The 21,340-nt window shown below is 50.1% G+C and overlaps 2 protein-coding genes across 3 annotated transcripts; one reads left to right on the forward strand and one right to left on the reverse strand.

Annotated features, from left to right (window-relative positions):
- Positions 1-2,210: 2,210 nt before the first annotated feature.
- SMCR8 (SMCR8-C9orf72 complex subunit) lies at positions 2,211-9,028 on the reverse strand. 2 transcript variants are annotated; one of them, XM_052772623.1, is made up of 2 exons: positions 6,418-9,026; positions 2,211-4,172 (listed from the first exon to the last, which is right to left on the reverse strand). In XM_052772623.1, exons 1-2 carry the CDS (start codon positions 8,769-8,771, stop codon positions 3,719-3,721), a joined length of 2,808 nt encoding a protein of 935 aa, XP_052628583.1. In that variant the 5' UTR covers positions 8,772-9,026; the 3' UTR covers positions 2,211-3,718. The 2 variants fall into 2 exon arrangements, with proteins under 2 accessions (XP_052628583.1, XP_052628585.1); XM_052772625.1 differs by lacking the exon at positions 2,211-4,172 and adding an exon at positions 4,208-5,514 and having other exon boundaries at positions 6,418-9,028.
- A 252-nt stretch (positions 9,029-9,280) lies between these two features.
- TOP3A (DNA topoisomerase III alpha) lies at positions 9,281-20,857 on the forward strand. The gene is made up of 20 exons (XM_052772278.1): positions 9,281-9,343; positions 9,581-9,816; positions 10,999-11,058; positions 11,476-11,549; positions 12,165-12,240; positions 12,775-12,883; positions 13,197-13,340; positions 13,890-14,060; positions 14,288-14,388; positions 14,525-14,599; positions 14,716-14,798; positions 14,915-15,122; positions 15,295-15,480; positions 15,918-16,047; positions 16,485-16,598; positions 16,679-16,844; positions 17,270-17,413; positions 17,700-17,822; positions 18,083-18,813; positions 19,872-20,857. Exons 2-20 carry the CDS (start codon positions 9,649-9,651, stop codon positions 20,048-20,050), a joined length of 3,042 nt encoding a protein of 1,013 aa, XP_052628238.1. The 5' UTR covers positions 9,281-9,343; positions 9,581-9,648; the 3' UTR covers positions 20,051-20,857.
- The last annotated feature ends 483 nt before the right edge of the window (positions 20,858-21,340 follow it).

Raw genomic sequence — 21,340 nt, forward strand, 5'->3', positions numbered from 1 at the left:
TGTGTAGGGTTAATATCGCCTACTCCTATGGCTGACCCTCCTCGGGGTGGGATGTGAAAGCAGCGGGCTAGTGTAGAGTAGAGCAGGGGCTGGCAGGCAGAGTCTCTCAAGGCAGGGAAGCGGAGGAGTAAGAAAAGGGAGCCTTGCCCTCCCGGCCAGGCAGCAGACGGCCAGGAGAGGTTTTTGCTCTGATGAATTCTCCTTTTGCTCTGATGAATTCTCTGTCAGGCTTAAAGCCTCCTCTCCCTGACAGCCAGCAGAGAGAGGAGGGAGCCAGAGCTGGCCGTGCGGGAGGCAGGGGCATGCTGGCAGCACTCACGGAAGCAGGAGACGGCCATGCACGGCACCGCTGGTTCTGGCGGCTGGAGGTTCGGTGCGGGAGGGCTGGTGAGTATTGCACTGCGGCTGCGAGGAACCTGCCCTGCTCGTGGTGGAAGGATGGCTGGATGGCAGCGCGCGGCGCTCGGGCGGTGCGGTGCAAGCCGACGAACACACATGCCAAGATTCATTGCGGGAGCTGTTAGTGCGAAGATCGTAACTTGTTATAAGTCTGCTAATATCAGAAAACAGTGAGGTAACACAGTGAAGATGAGGAAAAAGTCTTAAAGTGCCAATATAGGGATCTTTACTGTACAGGTGCAGAAGGTCAGACAGAGAAATTACTGAGCAAAGAGGAATTCAGCTCCCGAACCACCAGCTGCACTCGGACTCCCCCGCAATTTCTGCCACCATTACAGGCACCACAAGCAGCGAGGGCAGGCTGGGCTCCCGCTGCACCGAGGTGCCAGAGCCCGAGGTAATTCCCCCTTTCCTGGAGTCCAAGCTCAGAGGTTACCCCGCCGCAAGCCAGCTTTAGGAGGACAAGCACTCCAAGGTGTGTTTCCCCACAGCTCCTGCTTAAAGAGCTGAGTTACGGATAGCACGGAGCTCCCGTTTTGAACTGGGAGACGTCCCAGCAAAGCCCCCAGGACATCGTCCCAAATCAGAGCTGCTTTGTGGCAGAGAGATGAAGCAGGTCAGACAGGTGGTAGTGCAAGTATTGCTCAACACAGCCTTGAATATCAGATACGACAGGTTTGATAGAAGGAGCAAGGAGAAGTGAGTTATTTATCAATTTATGAGTGCAGCTGAACACAGGTCGAGACCACTGTGACTAAGAGATCAGCCAACACTAATCATTGATCCCGCTCCACTGCTCTGCGCTGTCAGCCTGGAGGAAGACGTGAGTGAGTCAGCAGGAAAAAAGTTTGTCCCTCCCTCCTCAAACCCGAACAGCATCAGGTCATTTTCCAACAGGAAACAAGCTCCCGTGCTGAGCGCTTCTCCAGAGCTGCGGGTCAGGCAGGACGCAGGGAGCTTTTCATCTGCCCGGTGTCACCTGCATTACTCACTGAGATGCCTCTTCCCCCAGGGAATCTCGCCTCAGCTTTAGTGTGGAAGCCGTTCGGGTGCACACCAATCGACAAGGGGACACCTGAAGTCACTTCAGAAAGCAGGCATTTTCCATGGACATGGAAGTCTTTCACCAGCAGACCCAGTTCACATGCGACAGGAGGGCGCAGTTAGGAAAGGAAAAGGCCTTTAAATATGCTTTAAAGGCACGCAGCCCCGCGCACAGGCACACTGCTCACCTTCAGCGAATGTGACACCACACTGCTTCCCAAATGCGACCTAAAAACACCATCACAAGCAACCCCTGACCTTGGAAATCCCTCTGGAGACTACCACAAGCTCAGTTTGCCCGGCTGAGCTGGCCTCACTGTAAGCCACCAGAAACAACACTAACATTTAAAATAGCCTTCCTGCCCGGCTGGTTTATATCTCCCACGCTACCCCAGAGAGCCCTTTCCAGGGGAGAGAAAGAGGCAGCAGCAGTACCGAAGCACAGGTGCTGGTGCCAGACGACAGCGTCCCCAAGGAGCCTCCTTGCCTTCAGGACACAGGTTTCGGAGCAGTGCAGTTCTCGCAGCAAGTTTCAGTGGGGTCTAAGCCACGCTGACGAACCCCAGACCGTACACAGAAACTTCCCCAGGCACAAAAGGAACATCACATTCATCTCCAGCACTGCCTCACATCATCACAATAAACAGAGGTTTAAAAAAAAAAACAAAACAAAACCCAAACCAAACAACACATCAGCTCATTTTGTACGATCTCAGCTGTTCTCACCCCACACAGAAGAATGCTAAAAAGAAATAAAACCAAGGATATTTCCTAGCAAGGCTTTTCTTGCTTAGAGGTACCATGGGGGCTGCTACCGCCACATGGCACTGGGCAGAGCAGACCACAGCCCAGGACTGGTGGCCAAGGAGCAGCATCTCCTACGGGACTCCAAAGGGAAGCGCTGTGCTCGGTTACAAAGCTTTCCACACTGTCAGGAACAATCTGGAAGTGTCACCACACCAATGACACAACCTTTACGGCACAGGCAGCGGTGTAGAAGCTTTCAAAGGAAAGTCCCCAGCATCCAGGCTCAGAGAGCGGCAGTTCTGCCCCGTCCAGAGCTACCCAGGAGCGCCCTGGGAGAGGTAGTCGAGACACAACAAAGGCTCAGCCAGAAGCAGCATGCAGTGATGCTGACCCTGCTTTACCATAAAGGACAAAAGTCAGCTCCCCAACAACAACAAAAAAACCCAAACAAACCCAAGACTTTTACGGATACAATGTGGAATCCAGTACATTCATCCCCAATCTCTCCTGAGCACTAGTATCTCACCAGCCAGGCAGGCAGCCTGCTCTAACAGCCTGCTGTCTCACAGCGTAGCTTCAGCTGAATTGCACTGTTCGTTTCCCCATCACAAAAAGCACCTAAAAATGAGCCCCCACCCCTCAGTTCCCCTCTCTCCTTAAAAGGCCACCCTCGATGTCACACGCTTTGAGGATTCCCGGTCTCCCTCCCACCCTTCTCGGAGGTCGCCCAGCAAACAGGACGTGACAAATTAAAAAGGCACAGTGCTCTACATTCACAGCAGCGGGCGCCTCGGTGCTCGCTAGCGTTAAGGAGTCCTTCCACATTCCAGATTTTAACAAAGCTGAGGGAAACTGGCAAACGCTTTCTGGAGAGAAGCACATGTGCCTCCACCGCGCTCCCATCCACCCAGGGACAACCTGTCCTGGGAAGCGCCAGGAAACTCAGAAAAATGCAGGAAGGGACACACCATCCGCTACCGCTGCGCACAGATGGGTAACTGCGAACTGCCACCCTGCCACGGAGCTTCTGAGCTACACTCACGTGAGACACTGGTGGATTAAAAAACTTCACACGGCCTTTAAATCTCCCCTCTGGTCTCTGCCCTGGCTCCACAGAAGGGACCAACAGCATTTGGGGCTCTGGCAGAAGTGTACGGAGCAATGCGTTGTTTTGGGGGCTGCACTCTAGTAAGTATTGATCCCCAAGAGAGCCCACCTCTCTCTCCCTGCCATAATCCCCCTGGGATGCTGCCATGATATGCTTTAAAAGTTAACAGTGCCCCTTCTAACATTTAAAAACAGAGTGCCCGGTGTTTTATGTGATGGAACATCTACGTTCTTGGCTACAGGGAACCACACAGAAATCCGGTCCCTTGGACACCGATTTCTGTGGAGCAGAGACGCTTGCAAACGCATCGTCTTCTTCGCCCCTTCCCGACGTTATGAGAGCTACTGCAGACAGCGTCAATGTCAAGCACGGATGAGCTTTGTCAGACTCTGAGTACGCAGGCAGACAGCCCGCGCAAGGCTAGATTTTGTACAAAAAGCTGGGAACATAGTCAAATCTGAGCAGAGGGTTCACCCCCCGGCCGGGTTCCTGAATGTACTGCAGCTTCAGCAGCTCAGCTAAATACTGTACAATTTTGATATCTTCATTGGCAAGGCCGAGTTGAAGCTTCAGGAAGTTCATCCTGCGATTCACGACGGATTCCTCCGGTTCCCTTTCACTGATGGGAAGGTGCAAATGATGGCAGAAGGTGAAGAGGAAGGCTTTTGAACACAGCTGGGTGAGGATACTTTGGACGTGCATATAGTAGGTGCTTCCTCGTTTGATCTGCGTGCGGTGGTCTGCCAGCCGGGACACCAAGGTGCCTTTGTAAAGCGGGCAGCGGAGAGTCTTACTGTCGGCGTCCAGAATGCTGACATACCGGCTGTATCGGCTCAGGGCGTGCAGCGCATTCACCCCAGCAGGCGACACCATCCTGAAACAGCAAGGAGAGAGGTCACGGCTGGAGGGGACCAGACAGTTAAGCAGCAGACTGCGTCCGTGCCCCTGTATCGCATGTACTTTCCCTCTAGTTCACGAGCTGGTACAAGAGCCTCTGTGGGCAAATGAAGTCTGGCACAGAAGAGAATGGCCAAATAGTCTCTCCAGCCTGCCAGATCCCAAAGAAACCTCGATCTCCTGGATCCCCACATGCACTGATCCACACTCTGTGTGTGCTACTTCATAAATCACCGCACTTCAGGGCAGCTTTCTCCCTTGGCGACACAGCGAGGGAGTGATAAGACCTCTCTGGTGAACAGAAACAAATCTTGCAGCAGCTGGTAGCTTCTGGATGTGACAACAAGGACCCAGAAACCCAGATCAGACCCCCTTGCCAAGAGCTCCACCTTCCCCCCATACAGCTGTTTTGGGAAGGAGCTGCTCTGAGGTGGTCAAAGCCCTGAGTGGAGCAAAACCTTCTGCCCTTCCTTTAAAAAGGAAACCATCCTTAAAACAGAATATTCCCTGGCTGAGCCTGGGCATTTTTCACTCAGGTGCAAACCCACAGCATGTTCACAACATAACAATTATCCAACAAGCCTAAATTAATGTTATTTAAATGCAAATTACAAGCCTACGCAAACTCTACCTTCTGCTCCTCAATTCTGTGTGGTTAAAGTCACTCGGTTGAGATACAGCTCCCAGCCTCAAACCAGGAGCCCCAGCTGCTGGGGTAAGGGCTGCCCCTGTGCCCAGGCAGCATCTGGCCTTAGGAGACGCAGCACCCTTACCAGAATAATTGATTTAGCCTCTAAATTCCTTCCCAAAGCCCTTGCACAAATAGTTTGCTGAAAGCACCCACATTAAACTCAACACTTAATTAACATTCCACAGAGGAGAGTTTAAATGACCGACACATGTTACAAGCAGTTCTTAAAAAAAAAAAAAAAAAGACACTTTTGTTTATAAAAATTGCATCTAACCACAAACGGTGAGTAACAAGTAAACACTCAGGGCTTTTAAAAGCCTCACCGACAGACAGGGAAGTTTGGGAGCAGCTGTTGGCAGAGCTGTCATCCTGCCTCGCAAGCACAGGAATGAGGGTAACTCACAGCTTAGGATAATTTCATCATCCACAACCCTCAGCGATGCAATACTCAGCAGCCCAAAAAGCAAATTTCTGTATTTTGATTTTTATGCTGCTCAGAAACACTCTTTCAGGAGCTATTCCAGCCCTGCTCCGAGCGATGGGCTGCCACTCCGACTCACGTTTTCCACGTTGGTGACAGCAATGGCCATTCCCTGTCGTACCTGCACCCAAAGCGCCAGAACTCATCCTGGTAAACACAAAGAAAATCCTTTTCATAACAGCAACAAAGGCAGGGCCGAAATCTTGAGAGCTGAGCAATCGCTATTTGCTAATGTAAACTATGAAGCCACACTTCAGAGTTGAGGGTTGGGGAAGGGGTGCTTGCTTTCACGATGGTCCTCACCCTGAGCAGGAGCTTCCTTCGCATCTGAACTGCAATCCCAACACCACAGCCCACTGAGCACCGCGGACCTTTTTTCCCTGCACTAAGGCTTGTTATAAATAAGTCTCTGTTCACCTGCACCCTCTCGAGGAGAGCCCAGCAGCTCCACGTCTCCAGCTTTTCCACAACACCCGGCCGGCACACCCTCGCCAACACAGCCCCAGGTGCTGGCACTCCAATTTCTGACCTACCGACCTCATCAACAGTGGCATTATCTCTTCATTAGGGTCCACAAGGAAAAAGCCTCCCCATGTCAAAGCATCCATTTCAAAACCAAAATTCTGGCTAGAAACATCAGAAGAGTTTTGGCAGAGGACACGGGAAAGCAGAGCATACAAGGGGACCCCAGGAGCACTCTGTTATCAGACCAACCAGGAAACCAGCGGGACTCGTGGCTTTGCTTTGTGCTTTGCCAGGCAAAGACCTAAACCAGAGGGAAACCTCCTGGCCAAATAACTAGTATGAGCCAGGCAGCAAGTGTCCAGCAGATGTTTTAAATATTAACTCCCAAGTGAGGCTGGATATAAAGAGACAGACAAATCTATCCCCCCTTCCACAAATACATCCCATAAGCAGAAATTCATGGCAGCTGCGTAGGTAATCAGAGACCTCCCCTGCACACCCATTCCCCTCTGAAATTCTCACTTAGGAGAAGTAGTATTTATCATATACCTCAACACTGATAAAGCAAACAGACCCTCGATTTACCTCTGGAGCCCGATCAGCTTCCACTTCTGGAAATCCACAACGTGCAGAGGGGAGGTGACCCAGTGCTTCACGGGCTTGGCGTAAATGCCGCAGTTCGGCACAAAGATGGAGAGCGCCGTCACAAGCTTCTTGACTATCGCTTCCTCTTCCCCCAGCACGATCAGGGTCCTCCCGCTGAGCAGGGAGTAGATGGCAGGGTGAGCGAAGGGGTACTGCCTGATGAACCGCAGTGCATTCTGGCCGGCCTTTTTTTTGTGCCTTTCACTCGCCTGACAAGCGGGGTGAGCGGGAGAAGGGGTCCTGTCGGAGCACGTGGAGGCAGCGCTGCTGATATAGCTCGTGGAGTCCGAGCACTCGTCCAGGCTGCTTTTACTGACCTCCCTGTTGCCCGTCAGGTAGCGCGAGTCAAGCTCATAGGGAAGGAGCCCCCCCGAGATGCCGTCGTGGGAGGGGAAGCCCCCAAAGCTCCCGTGCAGCCCCTGCTCGGCCTGCCGGTATGGCTGCGGGGGAATCCTGACCACCCCGTCCTCATCGCAGGGCTTCTGTCCCAGGTCAGGCAGAGGCTCAAGGAAGTTGGGACTCTCCTTCCCGATACAACAGGCAGAATCAACCTGCACTAAGTTTTCCTGTTTTGAAACGTCTTCCTGCTCGTCGGCATTGTCCAGATTTAGTTTGGGAATGAAACGAAGGCCTCCCTCTTCATCGTCCACGTAAGGTTCCTCGTTAATGGCACTTGGGTAGCTCGCTTTAAAATCTTCCGGGATGAGCGACTCAGAGGGACACGTGCTGAGAACCTCAATGCTGTCCTCACTGACAGTCCGCCGGCTGCCCACCTTGCTCCTGCCCACCTGGGGACTGGGGCTGACAGGCAAGCTGGCCTGGCTCTCCGATTTTGTCAAGCCGGATGCAGACTTCTCCGTTCCAAGAACCTCGATGCTCTCACCGCTACTGATGCTGCCTTTAATATCTGCATCGAGATAGTCCAGGTTGTCCTGGTGTTCGAACGTGACAGAGTCAGACATTTTGGGTTCTTGGGAGTCCTCGATTTCCTGCTCCATCTTGATGGGCACGCACTCCACGCTGGACTTGTAGGATCCCAGGCTGATGACCACTTTGGGAGCGGGGGACTCTTCCAAACACTTCCTGTCAACGGCATCTTGACTGAGCCCCTGGCAGCCTCTGTACTGTTTTTCAGGTGGTTTTTCATCCAGAAAAGATACATCCTCAAAGAGGAAGTTAGTTACGCTTTGTTGCTTTAAGAGCGCCCTGCTGATCTGGTCTGTCAGGAGGTAGCACACGTCACCTCTGAAAGTCCTCTCGATCTGGTGCAACTGGTCAAGAGTTTGGGTGAAAAAATAAATATCACAGAGTTCCTCCAGCGTCTTCAGCTTCTTGTCAAAGCATTTGGCAGACTTTGCTTTGATGAGCTTGGGGGTATAGGAGGGCACGTGGGCATAAAGGTGCGTTTCACCAGGCTCGGCAAGGTCGGAGGTAGTCAGGTCCTGATCGCAGCCCGCGTTGGCCTGGTCCAGCGCACACTCCGGCTCGTAGGGGTGGAAGTCGGACTCCTTCAGCTTCCTGTAGGGATATGACCTGATTTGTTTCAGCAGATCTTGGTGCTCGATGATAGACTTTTCCACGCTGGCCAGCTCGTTGGCCTTCTCGATGGCTTGGGTTGTGTAATACCCTTTGTCGTTGGCTTTCTTCTGTATCTCGGTTTCATTGTGCAGGACAGTCCTGGTGTAGTCGAGATCTTTCAGTTTCTTTTCCAGTTCGTTAGCAAAAGCTTTCCTGTTCCCCGTCTTTAGGCATTCGGAGGCTTTGGAGAACTCCGCAGAGAGTTCCTGAAACTGCTGCATGATTTTGTGCTCGTCAGCAGAAATATAGGCCATGCAGAAGGGCCTCACGAAACCCCTGGCTTCGAGGTCGTAGAGAGTCAAGTGGTGCACGTACGCGAAGGCCCCTTCCTTCGAGTCCCCCAGCACCACTTTGGAATCCTCCACGAAGTTCAGCTTCGGGTAGGCAGAGCCGGGAGGGTGCCCCACGAAGGAAGCCTGGTAATCCACAGACATGATCCGAAGGGAAAAATAATTGAGATCGAAAGTGCCTGACACTTTGGCGTCATCGGGGATGGTCAGGAGGGGCTGGGGCCCCACTTGCTCCGAGAACTCGGAGATGAGGATGAAGTCCCGGGTGAACTTGGAGCCGGCGACCTTGGCCCAGGGGTTGGCGCCGTGGCTGGCGAAGGGGAAGAGCGGCACCGAGTACTCCTCGGGCAGGGGCGGCTCGCTGCACAGCTCATCCTCCAGCTCCTCTTCTCTGGTGAAGGCCACCACGTCAGGGGCGCTGATCATATTTCCCGCAGGAGGGGACCGACATGGAGCAGCGAGGGCCCCCCCCGGTCGTCTCCCTCCCCCGCCACCGCCGGGCCCTGCGGGAGGCCCCGCCGCAGCCTCCTTCTCCCACCGCCGCCGCCGCTGCCTCACGCCTCCGCCATGGCCGGGAACCGCCGGTCCCGCTGCCTCACCGGGCCCCGCTCAGCCTCCGCTCTCCCTCACGGGCGCCGCAGCCCCGCAGCCATCTTGGAGTCACATGACGCCGCGACCTCTCACCCCCCTCCACACACACACCCGGAAGCGAAGCCACCGCCCCTCCCTCCCGCTTTACCGTTGTCGGGATTGTTTTTTTTTTTTTAACCGGCCATCCCTTGGCGTTACTTAACCCGGGAGGGACCGGGCCGCCGGAGGAAACGGCAAACCGAGGCGGGACGGCGGGGGAAAAACTACGAGGGTGAGGTGTGCCGCGGGGCATCTTGGGAGTTGTAGTTCTCTCCCGCCGCCGCTGCGGCGCTTTACGGCAGGACGTAACGGTGAGGGAAAAGCGCGCCGCGTCCCGCCGCTTTTTGCGACAGAGTGAGGGCGGTGAGGTGAGGAGAGCCCGGCCGGGGAGAAACCGGGGGAGTGAGAGGAGGGAAGGGGGCTGCCCCGGGGGAGGGAGAGCCTGGCCGGGGTCGGGGGGTGGGAGGGGAGCCGTGGAGGGGGTCTGCCCTGCCCTGGTGGGCGGGGGCCATCCCCGGCCTGAGGGAAGGCCTTGGGAGGGCTGAGGGGGCCGGGGGGGGGGGGCCGCCTGGGGGTATTCAGCGATCGTTCTCCATCCTCGGCAGGATCCGGCCCCAGGACAAGGCCGCAGCAGCATGCCTTGGCTCCGCCGGAGCTGTCGCCGTCTCCTGCGATGAACTTTCAAGCGAGGGTCAGGATGCTGCCGCAGCCCTGGCGTCTCTTCTCCCGGGCTGCGGAGGACACGGCACTGCAGAGGATCCGGAAGGTTCTGTGCGTGGCCGAGAAGAACGATGCTGCCCGAGGGATTGCAGATCTGCTCTCCAACAGCAGAATGCGACGGGTAGGAATACACCGCATCTCCTTACCGCTTGCTGAGAGGCATACAGGTGGTCTGGCTTAGCTGGCTGGAGAGAGTCAGCTCAGCAGGGCCAGCGTGCAGCGCAGTCCTGGTCTCGGGTGTCGTCTGTGTCTTGTGTGGTAGCCCCAGCGTGCTTGGCAGAGCTTGGCACGGGCAGTTCACATCGGCATGTGCGACATCTTGCACTGTTTTTGCCTCTGGCCGCGCAAGGTTACAAGAACGGCTTTCGTTTGTGGACAAACACCGCTTGCCCAAGTGTATTTGGGACTCTCGGACCCCTTTTCCTTGTGACATAAGTCCTGTTAGAATTTAGATCCCCAGCTGTGCTCCCTCTGCCCAGACTGCCTTCTCTGGGCAGTGAGCTCTGCGGTGAGGGCTCCCTGTGTTCTTCCTAAGTATATGCAAAAGGCTTCAGGAACTGAAACCATCTGTTGGCGTGTATTTCCCAGTGAAAAAGCACCACTTCTGCAGCGTCAGCAACTGTCAGGGGTTTACCGAAGTTCACATAATAAAGCAAAGATGGTCTGTGGTTTGGAGAAGAGTGAGTTCAAAGATCTCTCCTCTTTGCTGCTTTGTTTTGTGACCTTTAACAGTTTGCATAATTACTTGGTATTTCCAAGGTAAGGAACTAGAAGGTGCTTCTAGACCAGAATTATATTTGAATGAACGGTGTGATTGAGAACCTGAGTGCTGACAGTCCCAGTCAAGGAAGGTATTGTCCTGCTTCTGTAGAAAAAGCAGCAAATACCCAATCTAGAAACTTCCACGAGTCTCAGTTAGGTGGAAGGTGGTCTTGGGGACCTGGAGCTGGCACACTAATTGTCATTTGGAGCAGGACAGTTGTTCGTCAGGAATATAACTGGCCAGCCCCATTAAACAAATCTGTTCTTCACTGTTGTCACTATCCATGGGGAGATAACCCTGGCATCCCCTTCAGACATGGTTTAAAATATTCTTACAGCAGAAAGCACCATTTCAGTGTCTCCATAAATGATACAGGCAATTTCCACTCACACTGCTGCAATTCCCATTAGCTACAGTACCTGCTTTTCACTTGCCCCGTGCTTGTCTGTGCTCAGCCATAACAGCGTGGATGAAGTGAGGTGGAACGCGTTTGGTTTCTGTTAGAAGCCAGAAACTCAGCAACTTTCCTTTTCCTCCTAGCGAGAAGGGTTTTCCAAGTTCAACAAGATCTACGAATATGACTACCAGATGTTTGGCCAGGTAGAGTTTTCTTTCATTCTACTGCTAGATTAGAGAAGTGCAAAATGCTAATTATTAAAAGCCATTTGTCAGAAGTTACGAAACACATACCTAGTGACGGGGACGTTTTGTCCAAAGATGAAGAAAAGTCAGATGTTCTTTTCTTGGCTCAACCCCTGACCTGTTTTGTTGCTTTAAGTCTTTCAACTTTCTGGTTTTATATCAGCCAAAAATATGTTGCTATTTAGCATTGGGCGCTTCCTACGAAAACTGAGGATAAGGCCATAGATTTAGCTGTCAGTAGAGAGAAGAGCTTGTTATATTAGCAGGAGGGAGGTGTCACTGACTGTGTAATTTGAAAACTGCATGAAGATCTTGGGGCTGTGGGTAGTTTTTAGCAAACGATGGGCACTAATTACCTTGCTCTGTCTCTTGCAGAATGTTACTATGGTGATGACATCCGTGTCGGGACACTTACTGGCTCATGATTTTAAGCTGCCGTTTCGCAAATGGTTAGTACTAGTACCCCTCGCAGGAAGGGGAGCTGTCATCTTCTGTTTTCAACCCTGAGCTGAGCAGGGCACTGCGAGTTTGAAGACTAGGGAGCAGGGAGGGACACTGACACCATGTGCTTCAAGGAGCCACACAGAGCAGAGTGATGAGTACCAAATTTTATGTAGAGTAGCTAAAATATTGTTTCAAATTACTCTCCTCAGGGCACTGAAAAACCCCAAAGTCATAATACTGGTTAAAATACATTAAGGAAGACCCAAGGAATTAAACTGATTCCAACACTTGATTGATGTTTTTGTGTTCTTTCTTCAACTAGGAGTTGTCCTGGGAAGCGAGGCGCTTTCTCTAGCTTCCCTCCCCTTTGTTCTCTGTGCTTCAAATAAGTTGCTTGTTTAGAGCTGCCTTCCAGATTCGCTGTTTTCTCTGGTTGCTTTTTGGTTCTATTGCTTTTAAGTGTAACTCAGCATTTCATGTGAACTCCCAAGTTGTTTAAGACAAGGCCCAGAACTAATTCCAGTACTTGAAGAGCACTCCCTCACAATACAGCACCAGTTAGTATCTCACGACGTATGTTTTAGTTTTTGTTATGCACACTCTTATCATCTGTTTACCAGGCATAGCTGCAACCCTCTAGCTCTTTTTGATGCTGAAATCGAGAAGTATTGCCCTGAAAATTACGTTGATATCAAGGTACGTTGTTTTTAAGGGTTTCCCTGTAACTCTGAGTTCAGAGGTTATTCTACAAATACTGTCTCAGACAGAAGGAGGACTGTACCTTTGTCCTTAGCGTCTAAGTTCTAGAGTTTAGCAAATTCCTCCTGCATTTTCTGAGACTATATATGTTGTTCATTTGTGACTTTTAAAGTCTCCTGCTCATGTACAATTAGTGCAGTAAAGGAACAACTACTTTGCTAAAAGTAGAAATGTTTTTTCCAACAAGGTGGAATTGGTAATTGCATCTCAATTTCACAAAAAAAATGGCATTTTCAGAAAACAAATCTGATCCAAGCCATGCTTTTTAACAGAGTTAGATGTAGATAAATTACTCAAATTCTTTTGAAAGCTGCCTAATCTCATGAGACACACAATTACAAAATGTTATTGCAACAATCTATCTCTATGGATACATGTTGCATTTCATATTCAGTTAGTGAGTCATTCTAAAATTAAATGACAAAGCAAGTGGCTTGGTATGTCTCACTCTGTGTTGTTTTCTCATCTCAGAGAACCCTTGAACGAGAAGTCCAGCAGTGCCAAGCTCTGGTGATCTGGACTGACTGCGATCGAGAAGGAGAGAACATTGGCTTTGAGATAATTCACGTTTGCAAAGCTGGTGCGTAGAGTATCTTCTGCATCAATCTGAGTTCCATTAAAGTGCCGATTTAACAGGTATTGCTGCTCACAGATCTTGCAACAGGCGTATTCTCAATCTTACTGTGTCCAGGTTAAATACGTTGACTGTAGTTCTGATAAATATGTGGCTCTGATAGACCAGAAATATATTCAGCTATTGGAAAGCTATAGATTAGGTTGACACCATACTCTTTCGAAGATAGTTGTTCATTAGTTGCTCCTTCCCGTTCGTGTTTGACTCGCTCTTTGATTTTTATTTTTTTTCCTTTTTTTTTTTTTTTTCTCTCTGACAGTAAAGCCAAACCTCCGGGTTTTCCGAGCCCGTTTTTCAGAGATTACACTTCACGCTGTCAGAACAGCTTGTGAGAACCTCACCCAGCCAGATCAAAAAACAAGCGATGCTGTTGACGTCAGGCAGGAGCTGGACCTCAGGATAGGTATGTAAACACATGCTGGAGATAAGAGCAGGCTGCCAGGCCTGAGCTGCTGCATACACCTCCTCTAACGGGAAGTGAACAAGAGTGTGGTAGGTAGGCAGGGGACAGCTTTGTTATCAGTGTATAGCTTATTGTCTATAAATACTTGAACTCCCTTAGACTGCTGAACAAACAAGATAGCCATCCATCAGGCTCTTCCTCACTTCTCATCTAACCACATTGAATGCACATTGTTAAAGCCCAGCAAGGGGCGTTTAGAAATCATCTGTTACTCTATCCCCAGCACAAGACAGAAATGCCATCTATAGTGTCGTAAATCTGCTTTTTAGATCAGATGCAACTAAATCACATCTCATGTTTTACTGGAAACGTGCTCTTTGAAGCAAATGTTAGGTTTATAGTCACGCAGCACTGACAGGCTTCTGCAACTTGGAGTGTTAAAATTAGAGTAAAATTAATACTCAGAGTATTAAAAAGGACCATCTGAAGTGCTGTGATTCTCCTCCAATGTTGTCTTACTCAGTTCTGGTGTCCGTTTTGTTTTTTCAGGTGCTGCCTTCACCAGATTTCAGACACTGAGGCTCCGGAAGATCTTCCCTGATATTTTAGCAGATCAGCTGATCAGCTATGGTAGCTGCCAGTTCCCAACGCTGGGGTTTGTAGTGGAACGCTTTAAAGCCATCCAGGCCTTTGTTCCTGAAGCCTTCTATAAAATAAAAGGTATGCTTGGGGAAAGCAAGTCTGGACTCCATCTTAAAGGGCTTGACGTGTTTAGAAAGGAAAAACCATCAGGGCAACAAACAAACAGTGCTGCAGAGGTGATTTCCTCTTCGTTTGCCATGACCACTAAGCAGAACTGAAAGGTTTCCCAATAGTGTGGCCCCACTGCCTCTGCTGTATTTCCACTGTATTACTCCTATATCACTCAGATCTGTTGTTCAACACAGTGACACATGATCATGAAGATGGCAATGTGGTCTTCAACTGGAAGAGGAACCGGCTCTTTAATCACACAGCATGCCTGGTCCTTTACCACATGTGTATGGAGGTAGGAAAGCTTGTAAATAGTTGTATAATCCAGTATCAGCCAAATATTTCCTGCACCCGTCTTGCTCAAGACATTTAAAGAACAGTTTGTGTAAACTCTTAAAGGAGAGTTTGCATTTTGCTTACTCTGTCTTTAGGATCCAGTAGCAACTGTTGTCGAGGTTGTGAGCAAGCCAAAGAGCAAATGGAGGCCCCTGCCCCTGGACACTGTGGTACGTCTGAACTATGCTGAAAGGACTTATCTGAAAGCAGCTTTGAACAGATATTTTACTCACCACTATGAATTATGCACAAATACTTCTTTTTTTTCTGGCTCCTCCCAACGCAGGAACTTGAGAAGTTGGCTTCCCGCAAACTGAAAATAAACGCAAAGGAAACCATGAGAATAGCAGAAAAACTGTATACTCAAGGGTAAGAAAGCAAGACTTGGCTTGGTAAACGTAACTCTTTCAAAAGTAAATGGCCTTTAGTCCAAAATGGGAAGCATCTTGGAGCACCTCTTTAAAGTGCTCTTCTGTCTTCTTAAGGTTCATTAGCTACCCCCGAACTGAGACCAACATTTTCCCCAAGGAGCTGAACCTCTCTGCCTTAGTACAACAGCAAACACAGGACCCAAACTGGGGAGCATTTGCACAGAGGATTTTGGATCAGGGTGGGCCAACCCCTCGGAGCGGAACCAAATCAGATCAGGCTCACCCTCCCATTCACCCCACAAAATACACTGCTAACCTGCAGGTGAGTTTAACAAAGGCAGATTACTGGATGGTTTGTATTGCTTGATAAATAAAGATAGAATTCTTAATAATATGGTCATTAGCACAGTATCATCACCTGAGATGTCACTAATATTTCTTGACACCTCATTTACACAGGAGGACACTGACTCTCTTTTTCTGTTTGATATTAGGGCAATGAGCAGAGACTATATGAATTTATCGTGCGCCATTTTTTGGCTTGCTGCTCTCAAGATGCCAAGGGACAGGAAACAATTGTGGAGATCGACATTGCTAATGAGCGATTCATTGCTCAAGGACTAATGATCCTGGCCCGAAATTATCTGGAAGTCTATCCTTATGAGAAGTGGAGTGATAAGGTAATACCCTTGAATGACGTACGTGGGAGAGGCTAAAGTACCTGGAGTTTAAAATAGCACTTCACTGCCAACTTCAGACCCCTCTACAGAATGTCCTTTGATAATTTCTGGCCCACTGGCTGTTTCACTCAGAGCCATCTCTGCTGAAAACCTCTGCAGCTTTATTGTGCCAGCTTTGGATAAATTCTTCCCCTTCTGACCCGCAGCAGAGACCATACAGGGCAGTAGTGTTGACTTTACTCACCGAGAGGAGCTGCAGTTGCTGTTCCGTGGTGTCTCTGGCAGCTCATTATTGGCTAATACTGAGGACCCTGAGGCTGGATCTCCTCCAGAACAGGGTGCTGCTCTATTACTGCACTGGCCTGCTGTTAGTGTGACATTTTATCTTCAGCGAAGGGACCAGAAGGCAGTTTCAAAGAGATTCTCCTTCCCTTCAGGTTATCCCACTGTATGAGAAAGGGTCTCGCTTTCAGCCCACTACAGTGGAGATGGTGGATGGGGAAACCAGCCCTCCATTGCTCCTCACAGAAGCGGATCTCATTGCTCTCATGGAGAAACATGGCATTGGTCAGTATTGGCAGCGTGGCCTCTCGCTCTTGGGAGAGCTTTGTTCATAAGCTTCTTCTCAACTTCTCTAACATGAGTTCTGTCCCATCCTCAGAGTAGGAAATTCCCTAAATGTCACTTTAGATAAGAAATCACTTAAATGTACAGAACAAAGGGATAGTAGAGACCTGCGGGCAAATTCCAAAGATCCTGAGGAGTCCACGGAGTGCCTCCAATACCTAGGGAGATATGCAGTTTAGGGTCCAGGGTGTGCCTGCCAGCACTTGTTGGCCTCAGCGTCAGTGGGACATGAGGGCAACCTGGGACGTGTGGGACATGAGGAGCCGCTCCTGACCATAAGTTGTCTCCTTGTCCCTTTAGCACCTTGCACTCTGCACTAGGCACAAGGGAAATCACTTCTTGGCACCCAGTTCGACTGACAACCTCTCTCCTTTCAGGGACTGATGCCACTCACGCTGAGCACATTGAGACGATCAAGACACGGATGTACGTGGGCCTTACAGCGGATCAGCGGTTCCTCCCAGGCCACCTGGGCATGGGGCTGGTTGAAGGTAAGGGCAGCACCCGTTAGGAAGATGGCAGGTTCCTTACTTGCTCCTTCCTTTTGCTTACCATGTGGTATATTCCTCAGGCTATGATTCCATGGGCTACGAGATGTCCAAGCCTGACCTTCGAGCTGAGCTGGAGGCTGATCTGAAACTGATCTGTGAGGGGAAGAAAGACAAATCTGCAGTGTTGCAGCAGCAGGTCCAAAAGTACAAGCAAGTCTTCGTCGAAGCTGTGGCCAGAGCCAACAAGTGAGTCCCATCTTTGCCCTCTTCTGTTTGCTTTGCTGTTCTGGGAGGTGCTGGCTTCTCACCTGGGGCACAGCCTGGAGTGGGATCCTGTTACACTGTTTCCCAGAGCACTGCCCGGTGTGTGTAGGCATTTGCATGGGAAGGGATGACTCGCAGCCTGGCACACCGTCATGAGTTAGTGCCAACTAACTGCTCATCTTAGTTTAAACCCTTAAGATTAAATTCAGAGCTGGCTGAAGGAGATGGCAACGTGCCCTGACCTCTCTTGTGTTGTACCCACACCTAGCCTGTTCCAGAGGCGTGGTGCTAAACCAACATACTCGTGGAGAAGCTCAGAGGGGCTGTGTGGAGGGCGGCAGGTGCTAATTCACTGCAGTGCTCTTTGCAGAGGAGACACACAGGATGCTCTGCTTGTTTCTTTATAGATTGGATGAGGCCCTGGCTCAGTATTTTGGAGAAGCCACAGAAGTTGCAGAGCAAGAGGAGGTCTACCCAGCAATGCCCGTTTCCATTCGGAAGTGTCCACACTGCAACAATGACATGGTCTTGAAGACCAAGAAGAATGGCGGGTTGGTGATCTTCCCTGTTGTACAAAGTAGCCTTCTGTGTTGGTTTGTGTTTTTTCTAGGCATTGTTTGTTTACGTCTCCTCTGCAGCAAGCATGAGAACTTGGGCTGCAGCTAGCTAACTCCACCAGCTACATAAGCTGTGTGGACTCAGCTGAACCTCTCTCAAGTATGTATTTGCCCTTAAAAATTGTTTTGACAATTTCTGACAGCTGAGAAGATGGGAGAACAGATCACTGACTGTCTTGACTTTGCCTTTTCCTCATCTGGTGCCTTTGTCCCACGGCAGGTTCTATCTCAGCTGCATGGGCTATCCAGCTTGTAAAACTGCAGTCTGGTTTCCTGATTTCGTGCTGGACGTGACCAGGGACGAGAGCGTCTGTGCTGTGTGTAAACCCCATCCAGTTCACAGGTAGGTCATACCAGTTATCCCTTGGGGAAGCGCAACCCCTCAGACGTTATGTGTTAACCATCAGGGCCAGAAACTTCCACGGGCTAGGCTGGGCAACCATTTTCCATTCCAGTCTTGGAAAGCTGGAGCAGCACTCTCGTGGCTTGGGCATAGAAAGAAGAGGGGTTGGGGAAACTGGTGTAAGCGTAGCAGAATTTAAAAAAAAAAGAAAAAATCCAGTCCAAATTGAGGGGAGACTTTCATTCTTCCTTTCCTTTTAGACTGAAGTTTAAATTCAAGAGAGGCAGCGTTCCACCCGTGATGCCCCTGGAGTTTGTTGGTTGCATTGGAGGCTGTGATGACATGCTAAAAGAGCTCTTGGACCTGAAGTATTTACACAGGTCATCCCAGCCCACATCGTCAGCCAGCCAGCAAGCTAATCACTTGCAGGTCAACAACTCCTTTAACAGAGCTAGTGGTGAAAACAGGCACGTGAGGAGGACCACAAACCTGGCATCAGGACATCTACTCTCCTTGAGCTCAGCGAGAACAGCCAGGCCTGCTCCTTCAGCTGCTCCAGATGACAGGAACAATGCAGTGGTGTGCAACTGCGGGAACGAAGCCCTGCTGCTAACTGTGCGCAAAGAAGGGCCCAATCAAGGCAGGCAGTTTTACAAATGCAGCACCGGTGCCTGCAATTTTTTTCTCTGGGCCGATCAGCAGTCAGAGGACAGAAGCAACACAGCTCCGCGAGGCTCTGCGCTGCCCCAGCCCTTTGCAGGAAGGGGCCCAGCAGGATTTCAGTGCCCAGGAGGAGGGAGAGGTCCAGAGCTCTTTGGAAACAACAGCTCCAATTCAGGAGGCAGCACAGTCTGCAAGTGCGACCAGCCAGCCGTCACACGTACCGTACAAAAGGACGGGCCCAACAAAGGGCGGCAGTTCCACACCTGCTCTAAACCCCGAGAGCAGCAGTGTGGCTTCTTCCAGTGGGCAGATGAAAACATGGCACCAGGTAAGGCTGGGCTTGGGGCAAGACGCAAGGGTTGGAGGCTGTTGAAGCTAAACTGAATGCACTTCTCACACGTGCATAATGCTAACACAGCATGACAGCTCTTGTAGCAACTCATACATTTAACAGAGTTCAGGTTTGTCTTTAGAACATCTGTCAGCAGCATTATAGCACTTCAAATGTTGCTTGTAACAGCTGAGTCTGGCTTACCTTTCCAAGTGCTAGCAGGATATGTCCTCGTAGCACACGTCTGCTGAGCTCCAAGCAGGATGCTTTGCTTCTACGTGCAGTAAGCTTGAGCATCTCTCTGTCCATGACTCATTAGATAAAGCCCAGCACTCTTTCCAACAGTCTGTTTGGGAATTTGTCCTCCCAAATTACGGTGCTCAGCTTTGTGAGAGCTGTTACTGACTTGGTATAGAGTTGAAGTGATGGCACCACTTTTGGAGATCTTAAACCCCATTCTGTCATACCAGGGAAACTGTGCTACTCCCTCTGCCCTAGTTTAGAAATGCAGTGAAAGACCAAGTCTTTCTGAAGCTTTGATCAGAGCTGAGAAACTGAGTGTGGCTGCTGTGGAAAGATGCTGAAAACAAGTACCCATAAAAAAAAAAATAATCACAGAATAAGGATGCGAAAGAAAGAGCACTGAGACAAAGGGACAGTAAGCAAAGTACAGAGGTGGAGATGTGGTCTGAGAGAGATCTTCAACACTGGCCTCCTCTTTAGACATTTGGGCCTAAAGGGGTAGAATCAAGTTTTCAAAACTACTTGAAAAGCAAGTTTTCCTCTGGCGTGTTTTGTTGTTTCCACTTCAGCTGTAGACCAGAGCATGCAACCAGGCAGAGCAGTTTCCCCTGTTCTGTTCCCACATTTCTCTAATGCTGCAAGACAAATGGATAACATTTAACTGTTTACACAAATCTGAAGCAAGTGTAGATTCAGGAATAATCTGAGTGGCTGGGGTAGTGAAATCCTTGACCCGCCATTTTCAACTTGTCTTCTGTTCTTCACCTACTTGCATTTAAGTACCTTTGAAAATGTAAGTTGTTTCTCTCTAGGGCCTTCTGGAGATGTCTCTTTGAACCACTTTGGCAGCAGTGAATACTCAAGAGGGTTGGGAAGTAAAGCCAAGAGACCAAGCAGTCTCTCCTCGGGAGCAACTGCCAAGAAACCACGGACCTGTAGCATTTGCCACCAGCCTGGCCACACTAGGAAAACCTGCCCTCAAAACCACTGAGCCCGGATGGACATCTCTTGAGAGCCTGAAAGGTCCAGGGTTGCGAGCTGCTACAGGAGCTACTGCGGCTGAAAGGAACTGGAATCTAGAAACAAGTCTGTCAAGTGCTTTCTGGAAGGGCTGGTTGCAGGCTGCTCCTGCCAAGGGATACCATCCTCACACATGCATTACGTACCTGGGCAGCAAGGGTTCAACCAGCTTTGAAAGGTGGCCTGTCTACTGGTGTCAGCCTTTGTTTTCAGCTGCTCTTCTGCTGAGCAGATTGGGATAGTCTAAACATTTCAAGGAAGCATTGGGAAACTGAATCTGCAGAGAAAATGGCACTGGATCTAGTCCACCTGCAGCTCCTGCCATGGCAGTGGTTGTACGCAGCCTTTCTACACAAGAGCGAGCTGGATTGTAGCCACTAAAACGGACACCAGGGCTGCTTAGCTCTTCTCAGTCCCTGGCTTTCCACAGTGTGGAATTAAATTAAGTTCCCTTCTAAGTTGTTGTTACTTGAGCAACATTCCCCCTCTCTTTTTTTATCACAGCACCACACCCCTTACCTTGGTTGTCCCTGCCAGTGAAGGAGGGCCAGGTGCAGAGAAGCTGGATCTAGTGCTTGCCCTGAAAGGGAAGCTCAGCTGCAGTGCTCAGGAAAAGCCTTCATTTTAGATGGTTCCTGAATTTGAAACCAAGTTCTTCCTCAAACCTTGAGACATGCCTCTGTGATGCTGCTAGCTAATGGAAGTTACTGTTGTCAAACTAATAAGTTTCTTATTAAAAGATTATTTAATTTTTAAATTTGATGAAGTGACATCTTAATTCTGCCTTATTATTTCTTCCTACTTAGTCAAGCTATTACTGTAAAAGCATCCACCCAAATCTTGCTCTTTCCACTTACTCATCAGAACAATAGAGAAGGTTTCTTGGCAGAAACTCCCCGCAGTTATTTAGAAGTGAGCTGCAGAGGGGCAGGGCAAGTGGTTTTATCTCACCAGCTGTAGTATTGCTGCCCAGGGACAGACAGACAGCTGGCTGAACTGAAGGGAGGTTCTGCTTTCCTGCACTTAGTTAAACCAAACTCCCTGGGAAGCCAGGCTACCTCCTCCCTCTCTGTTGGGGCTTCCTCTGTACATCAAAGAAAGTAGAGCCACAAGATTCCCGTGTCCTCTTCTGCTAGAGGACAGCATTCAGTTTTTCCCCAGGGTCTCTGACGCTGCTCAGGACCCTACTCCTGGACGCAGAGCAGTTCCCTGGGGTCAGTACTGAGGTGACATGCAGCACACGGAGCAGCCAGCGTGGGCA

This window comes from Harpia harpyja, chromosome 21 (genome assembly GCF_026419915.1).
Source record: "Harpia harpyja isolate bHarHar1 chromosome 21, bHarHar1 primary haplotype, whole genome shotgun sequence".
NCBI classification, from domain to species: domain Eukaryota; kingdom Metazoa; phylum Chordata; class Aves; order Accipitriformes; family Accipitridae; genus Harpia; species Harpia harpyja.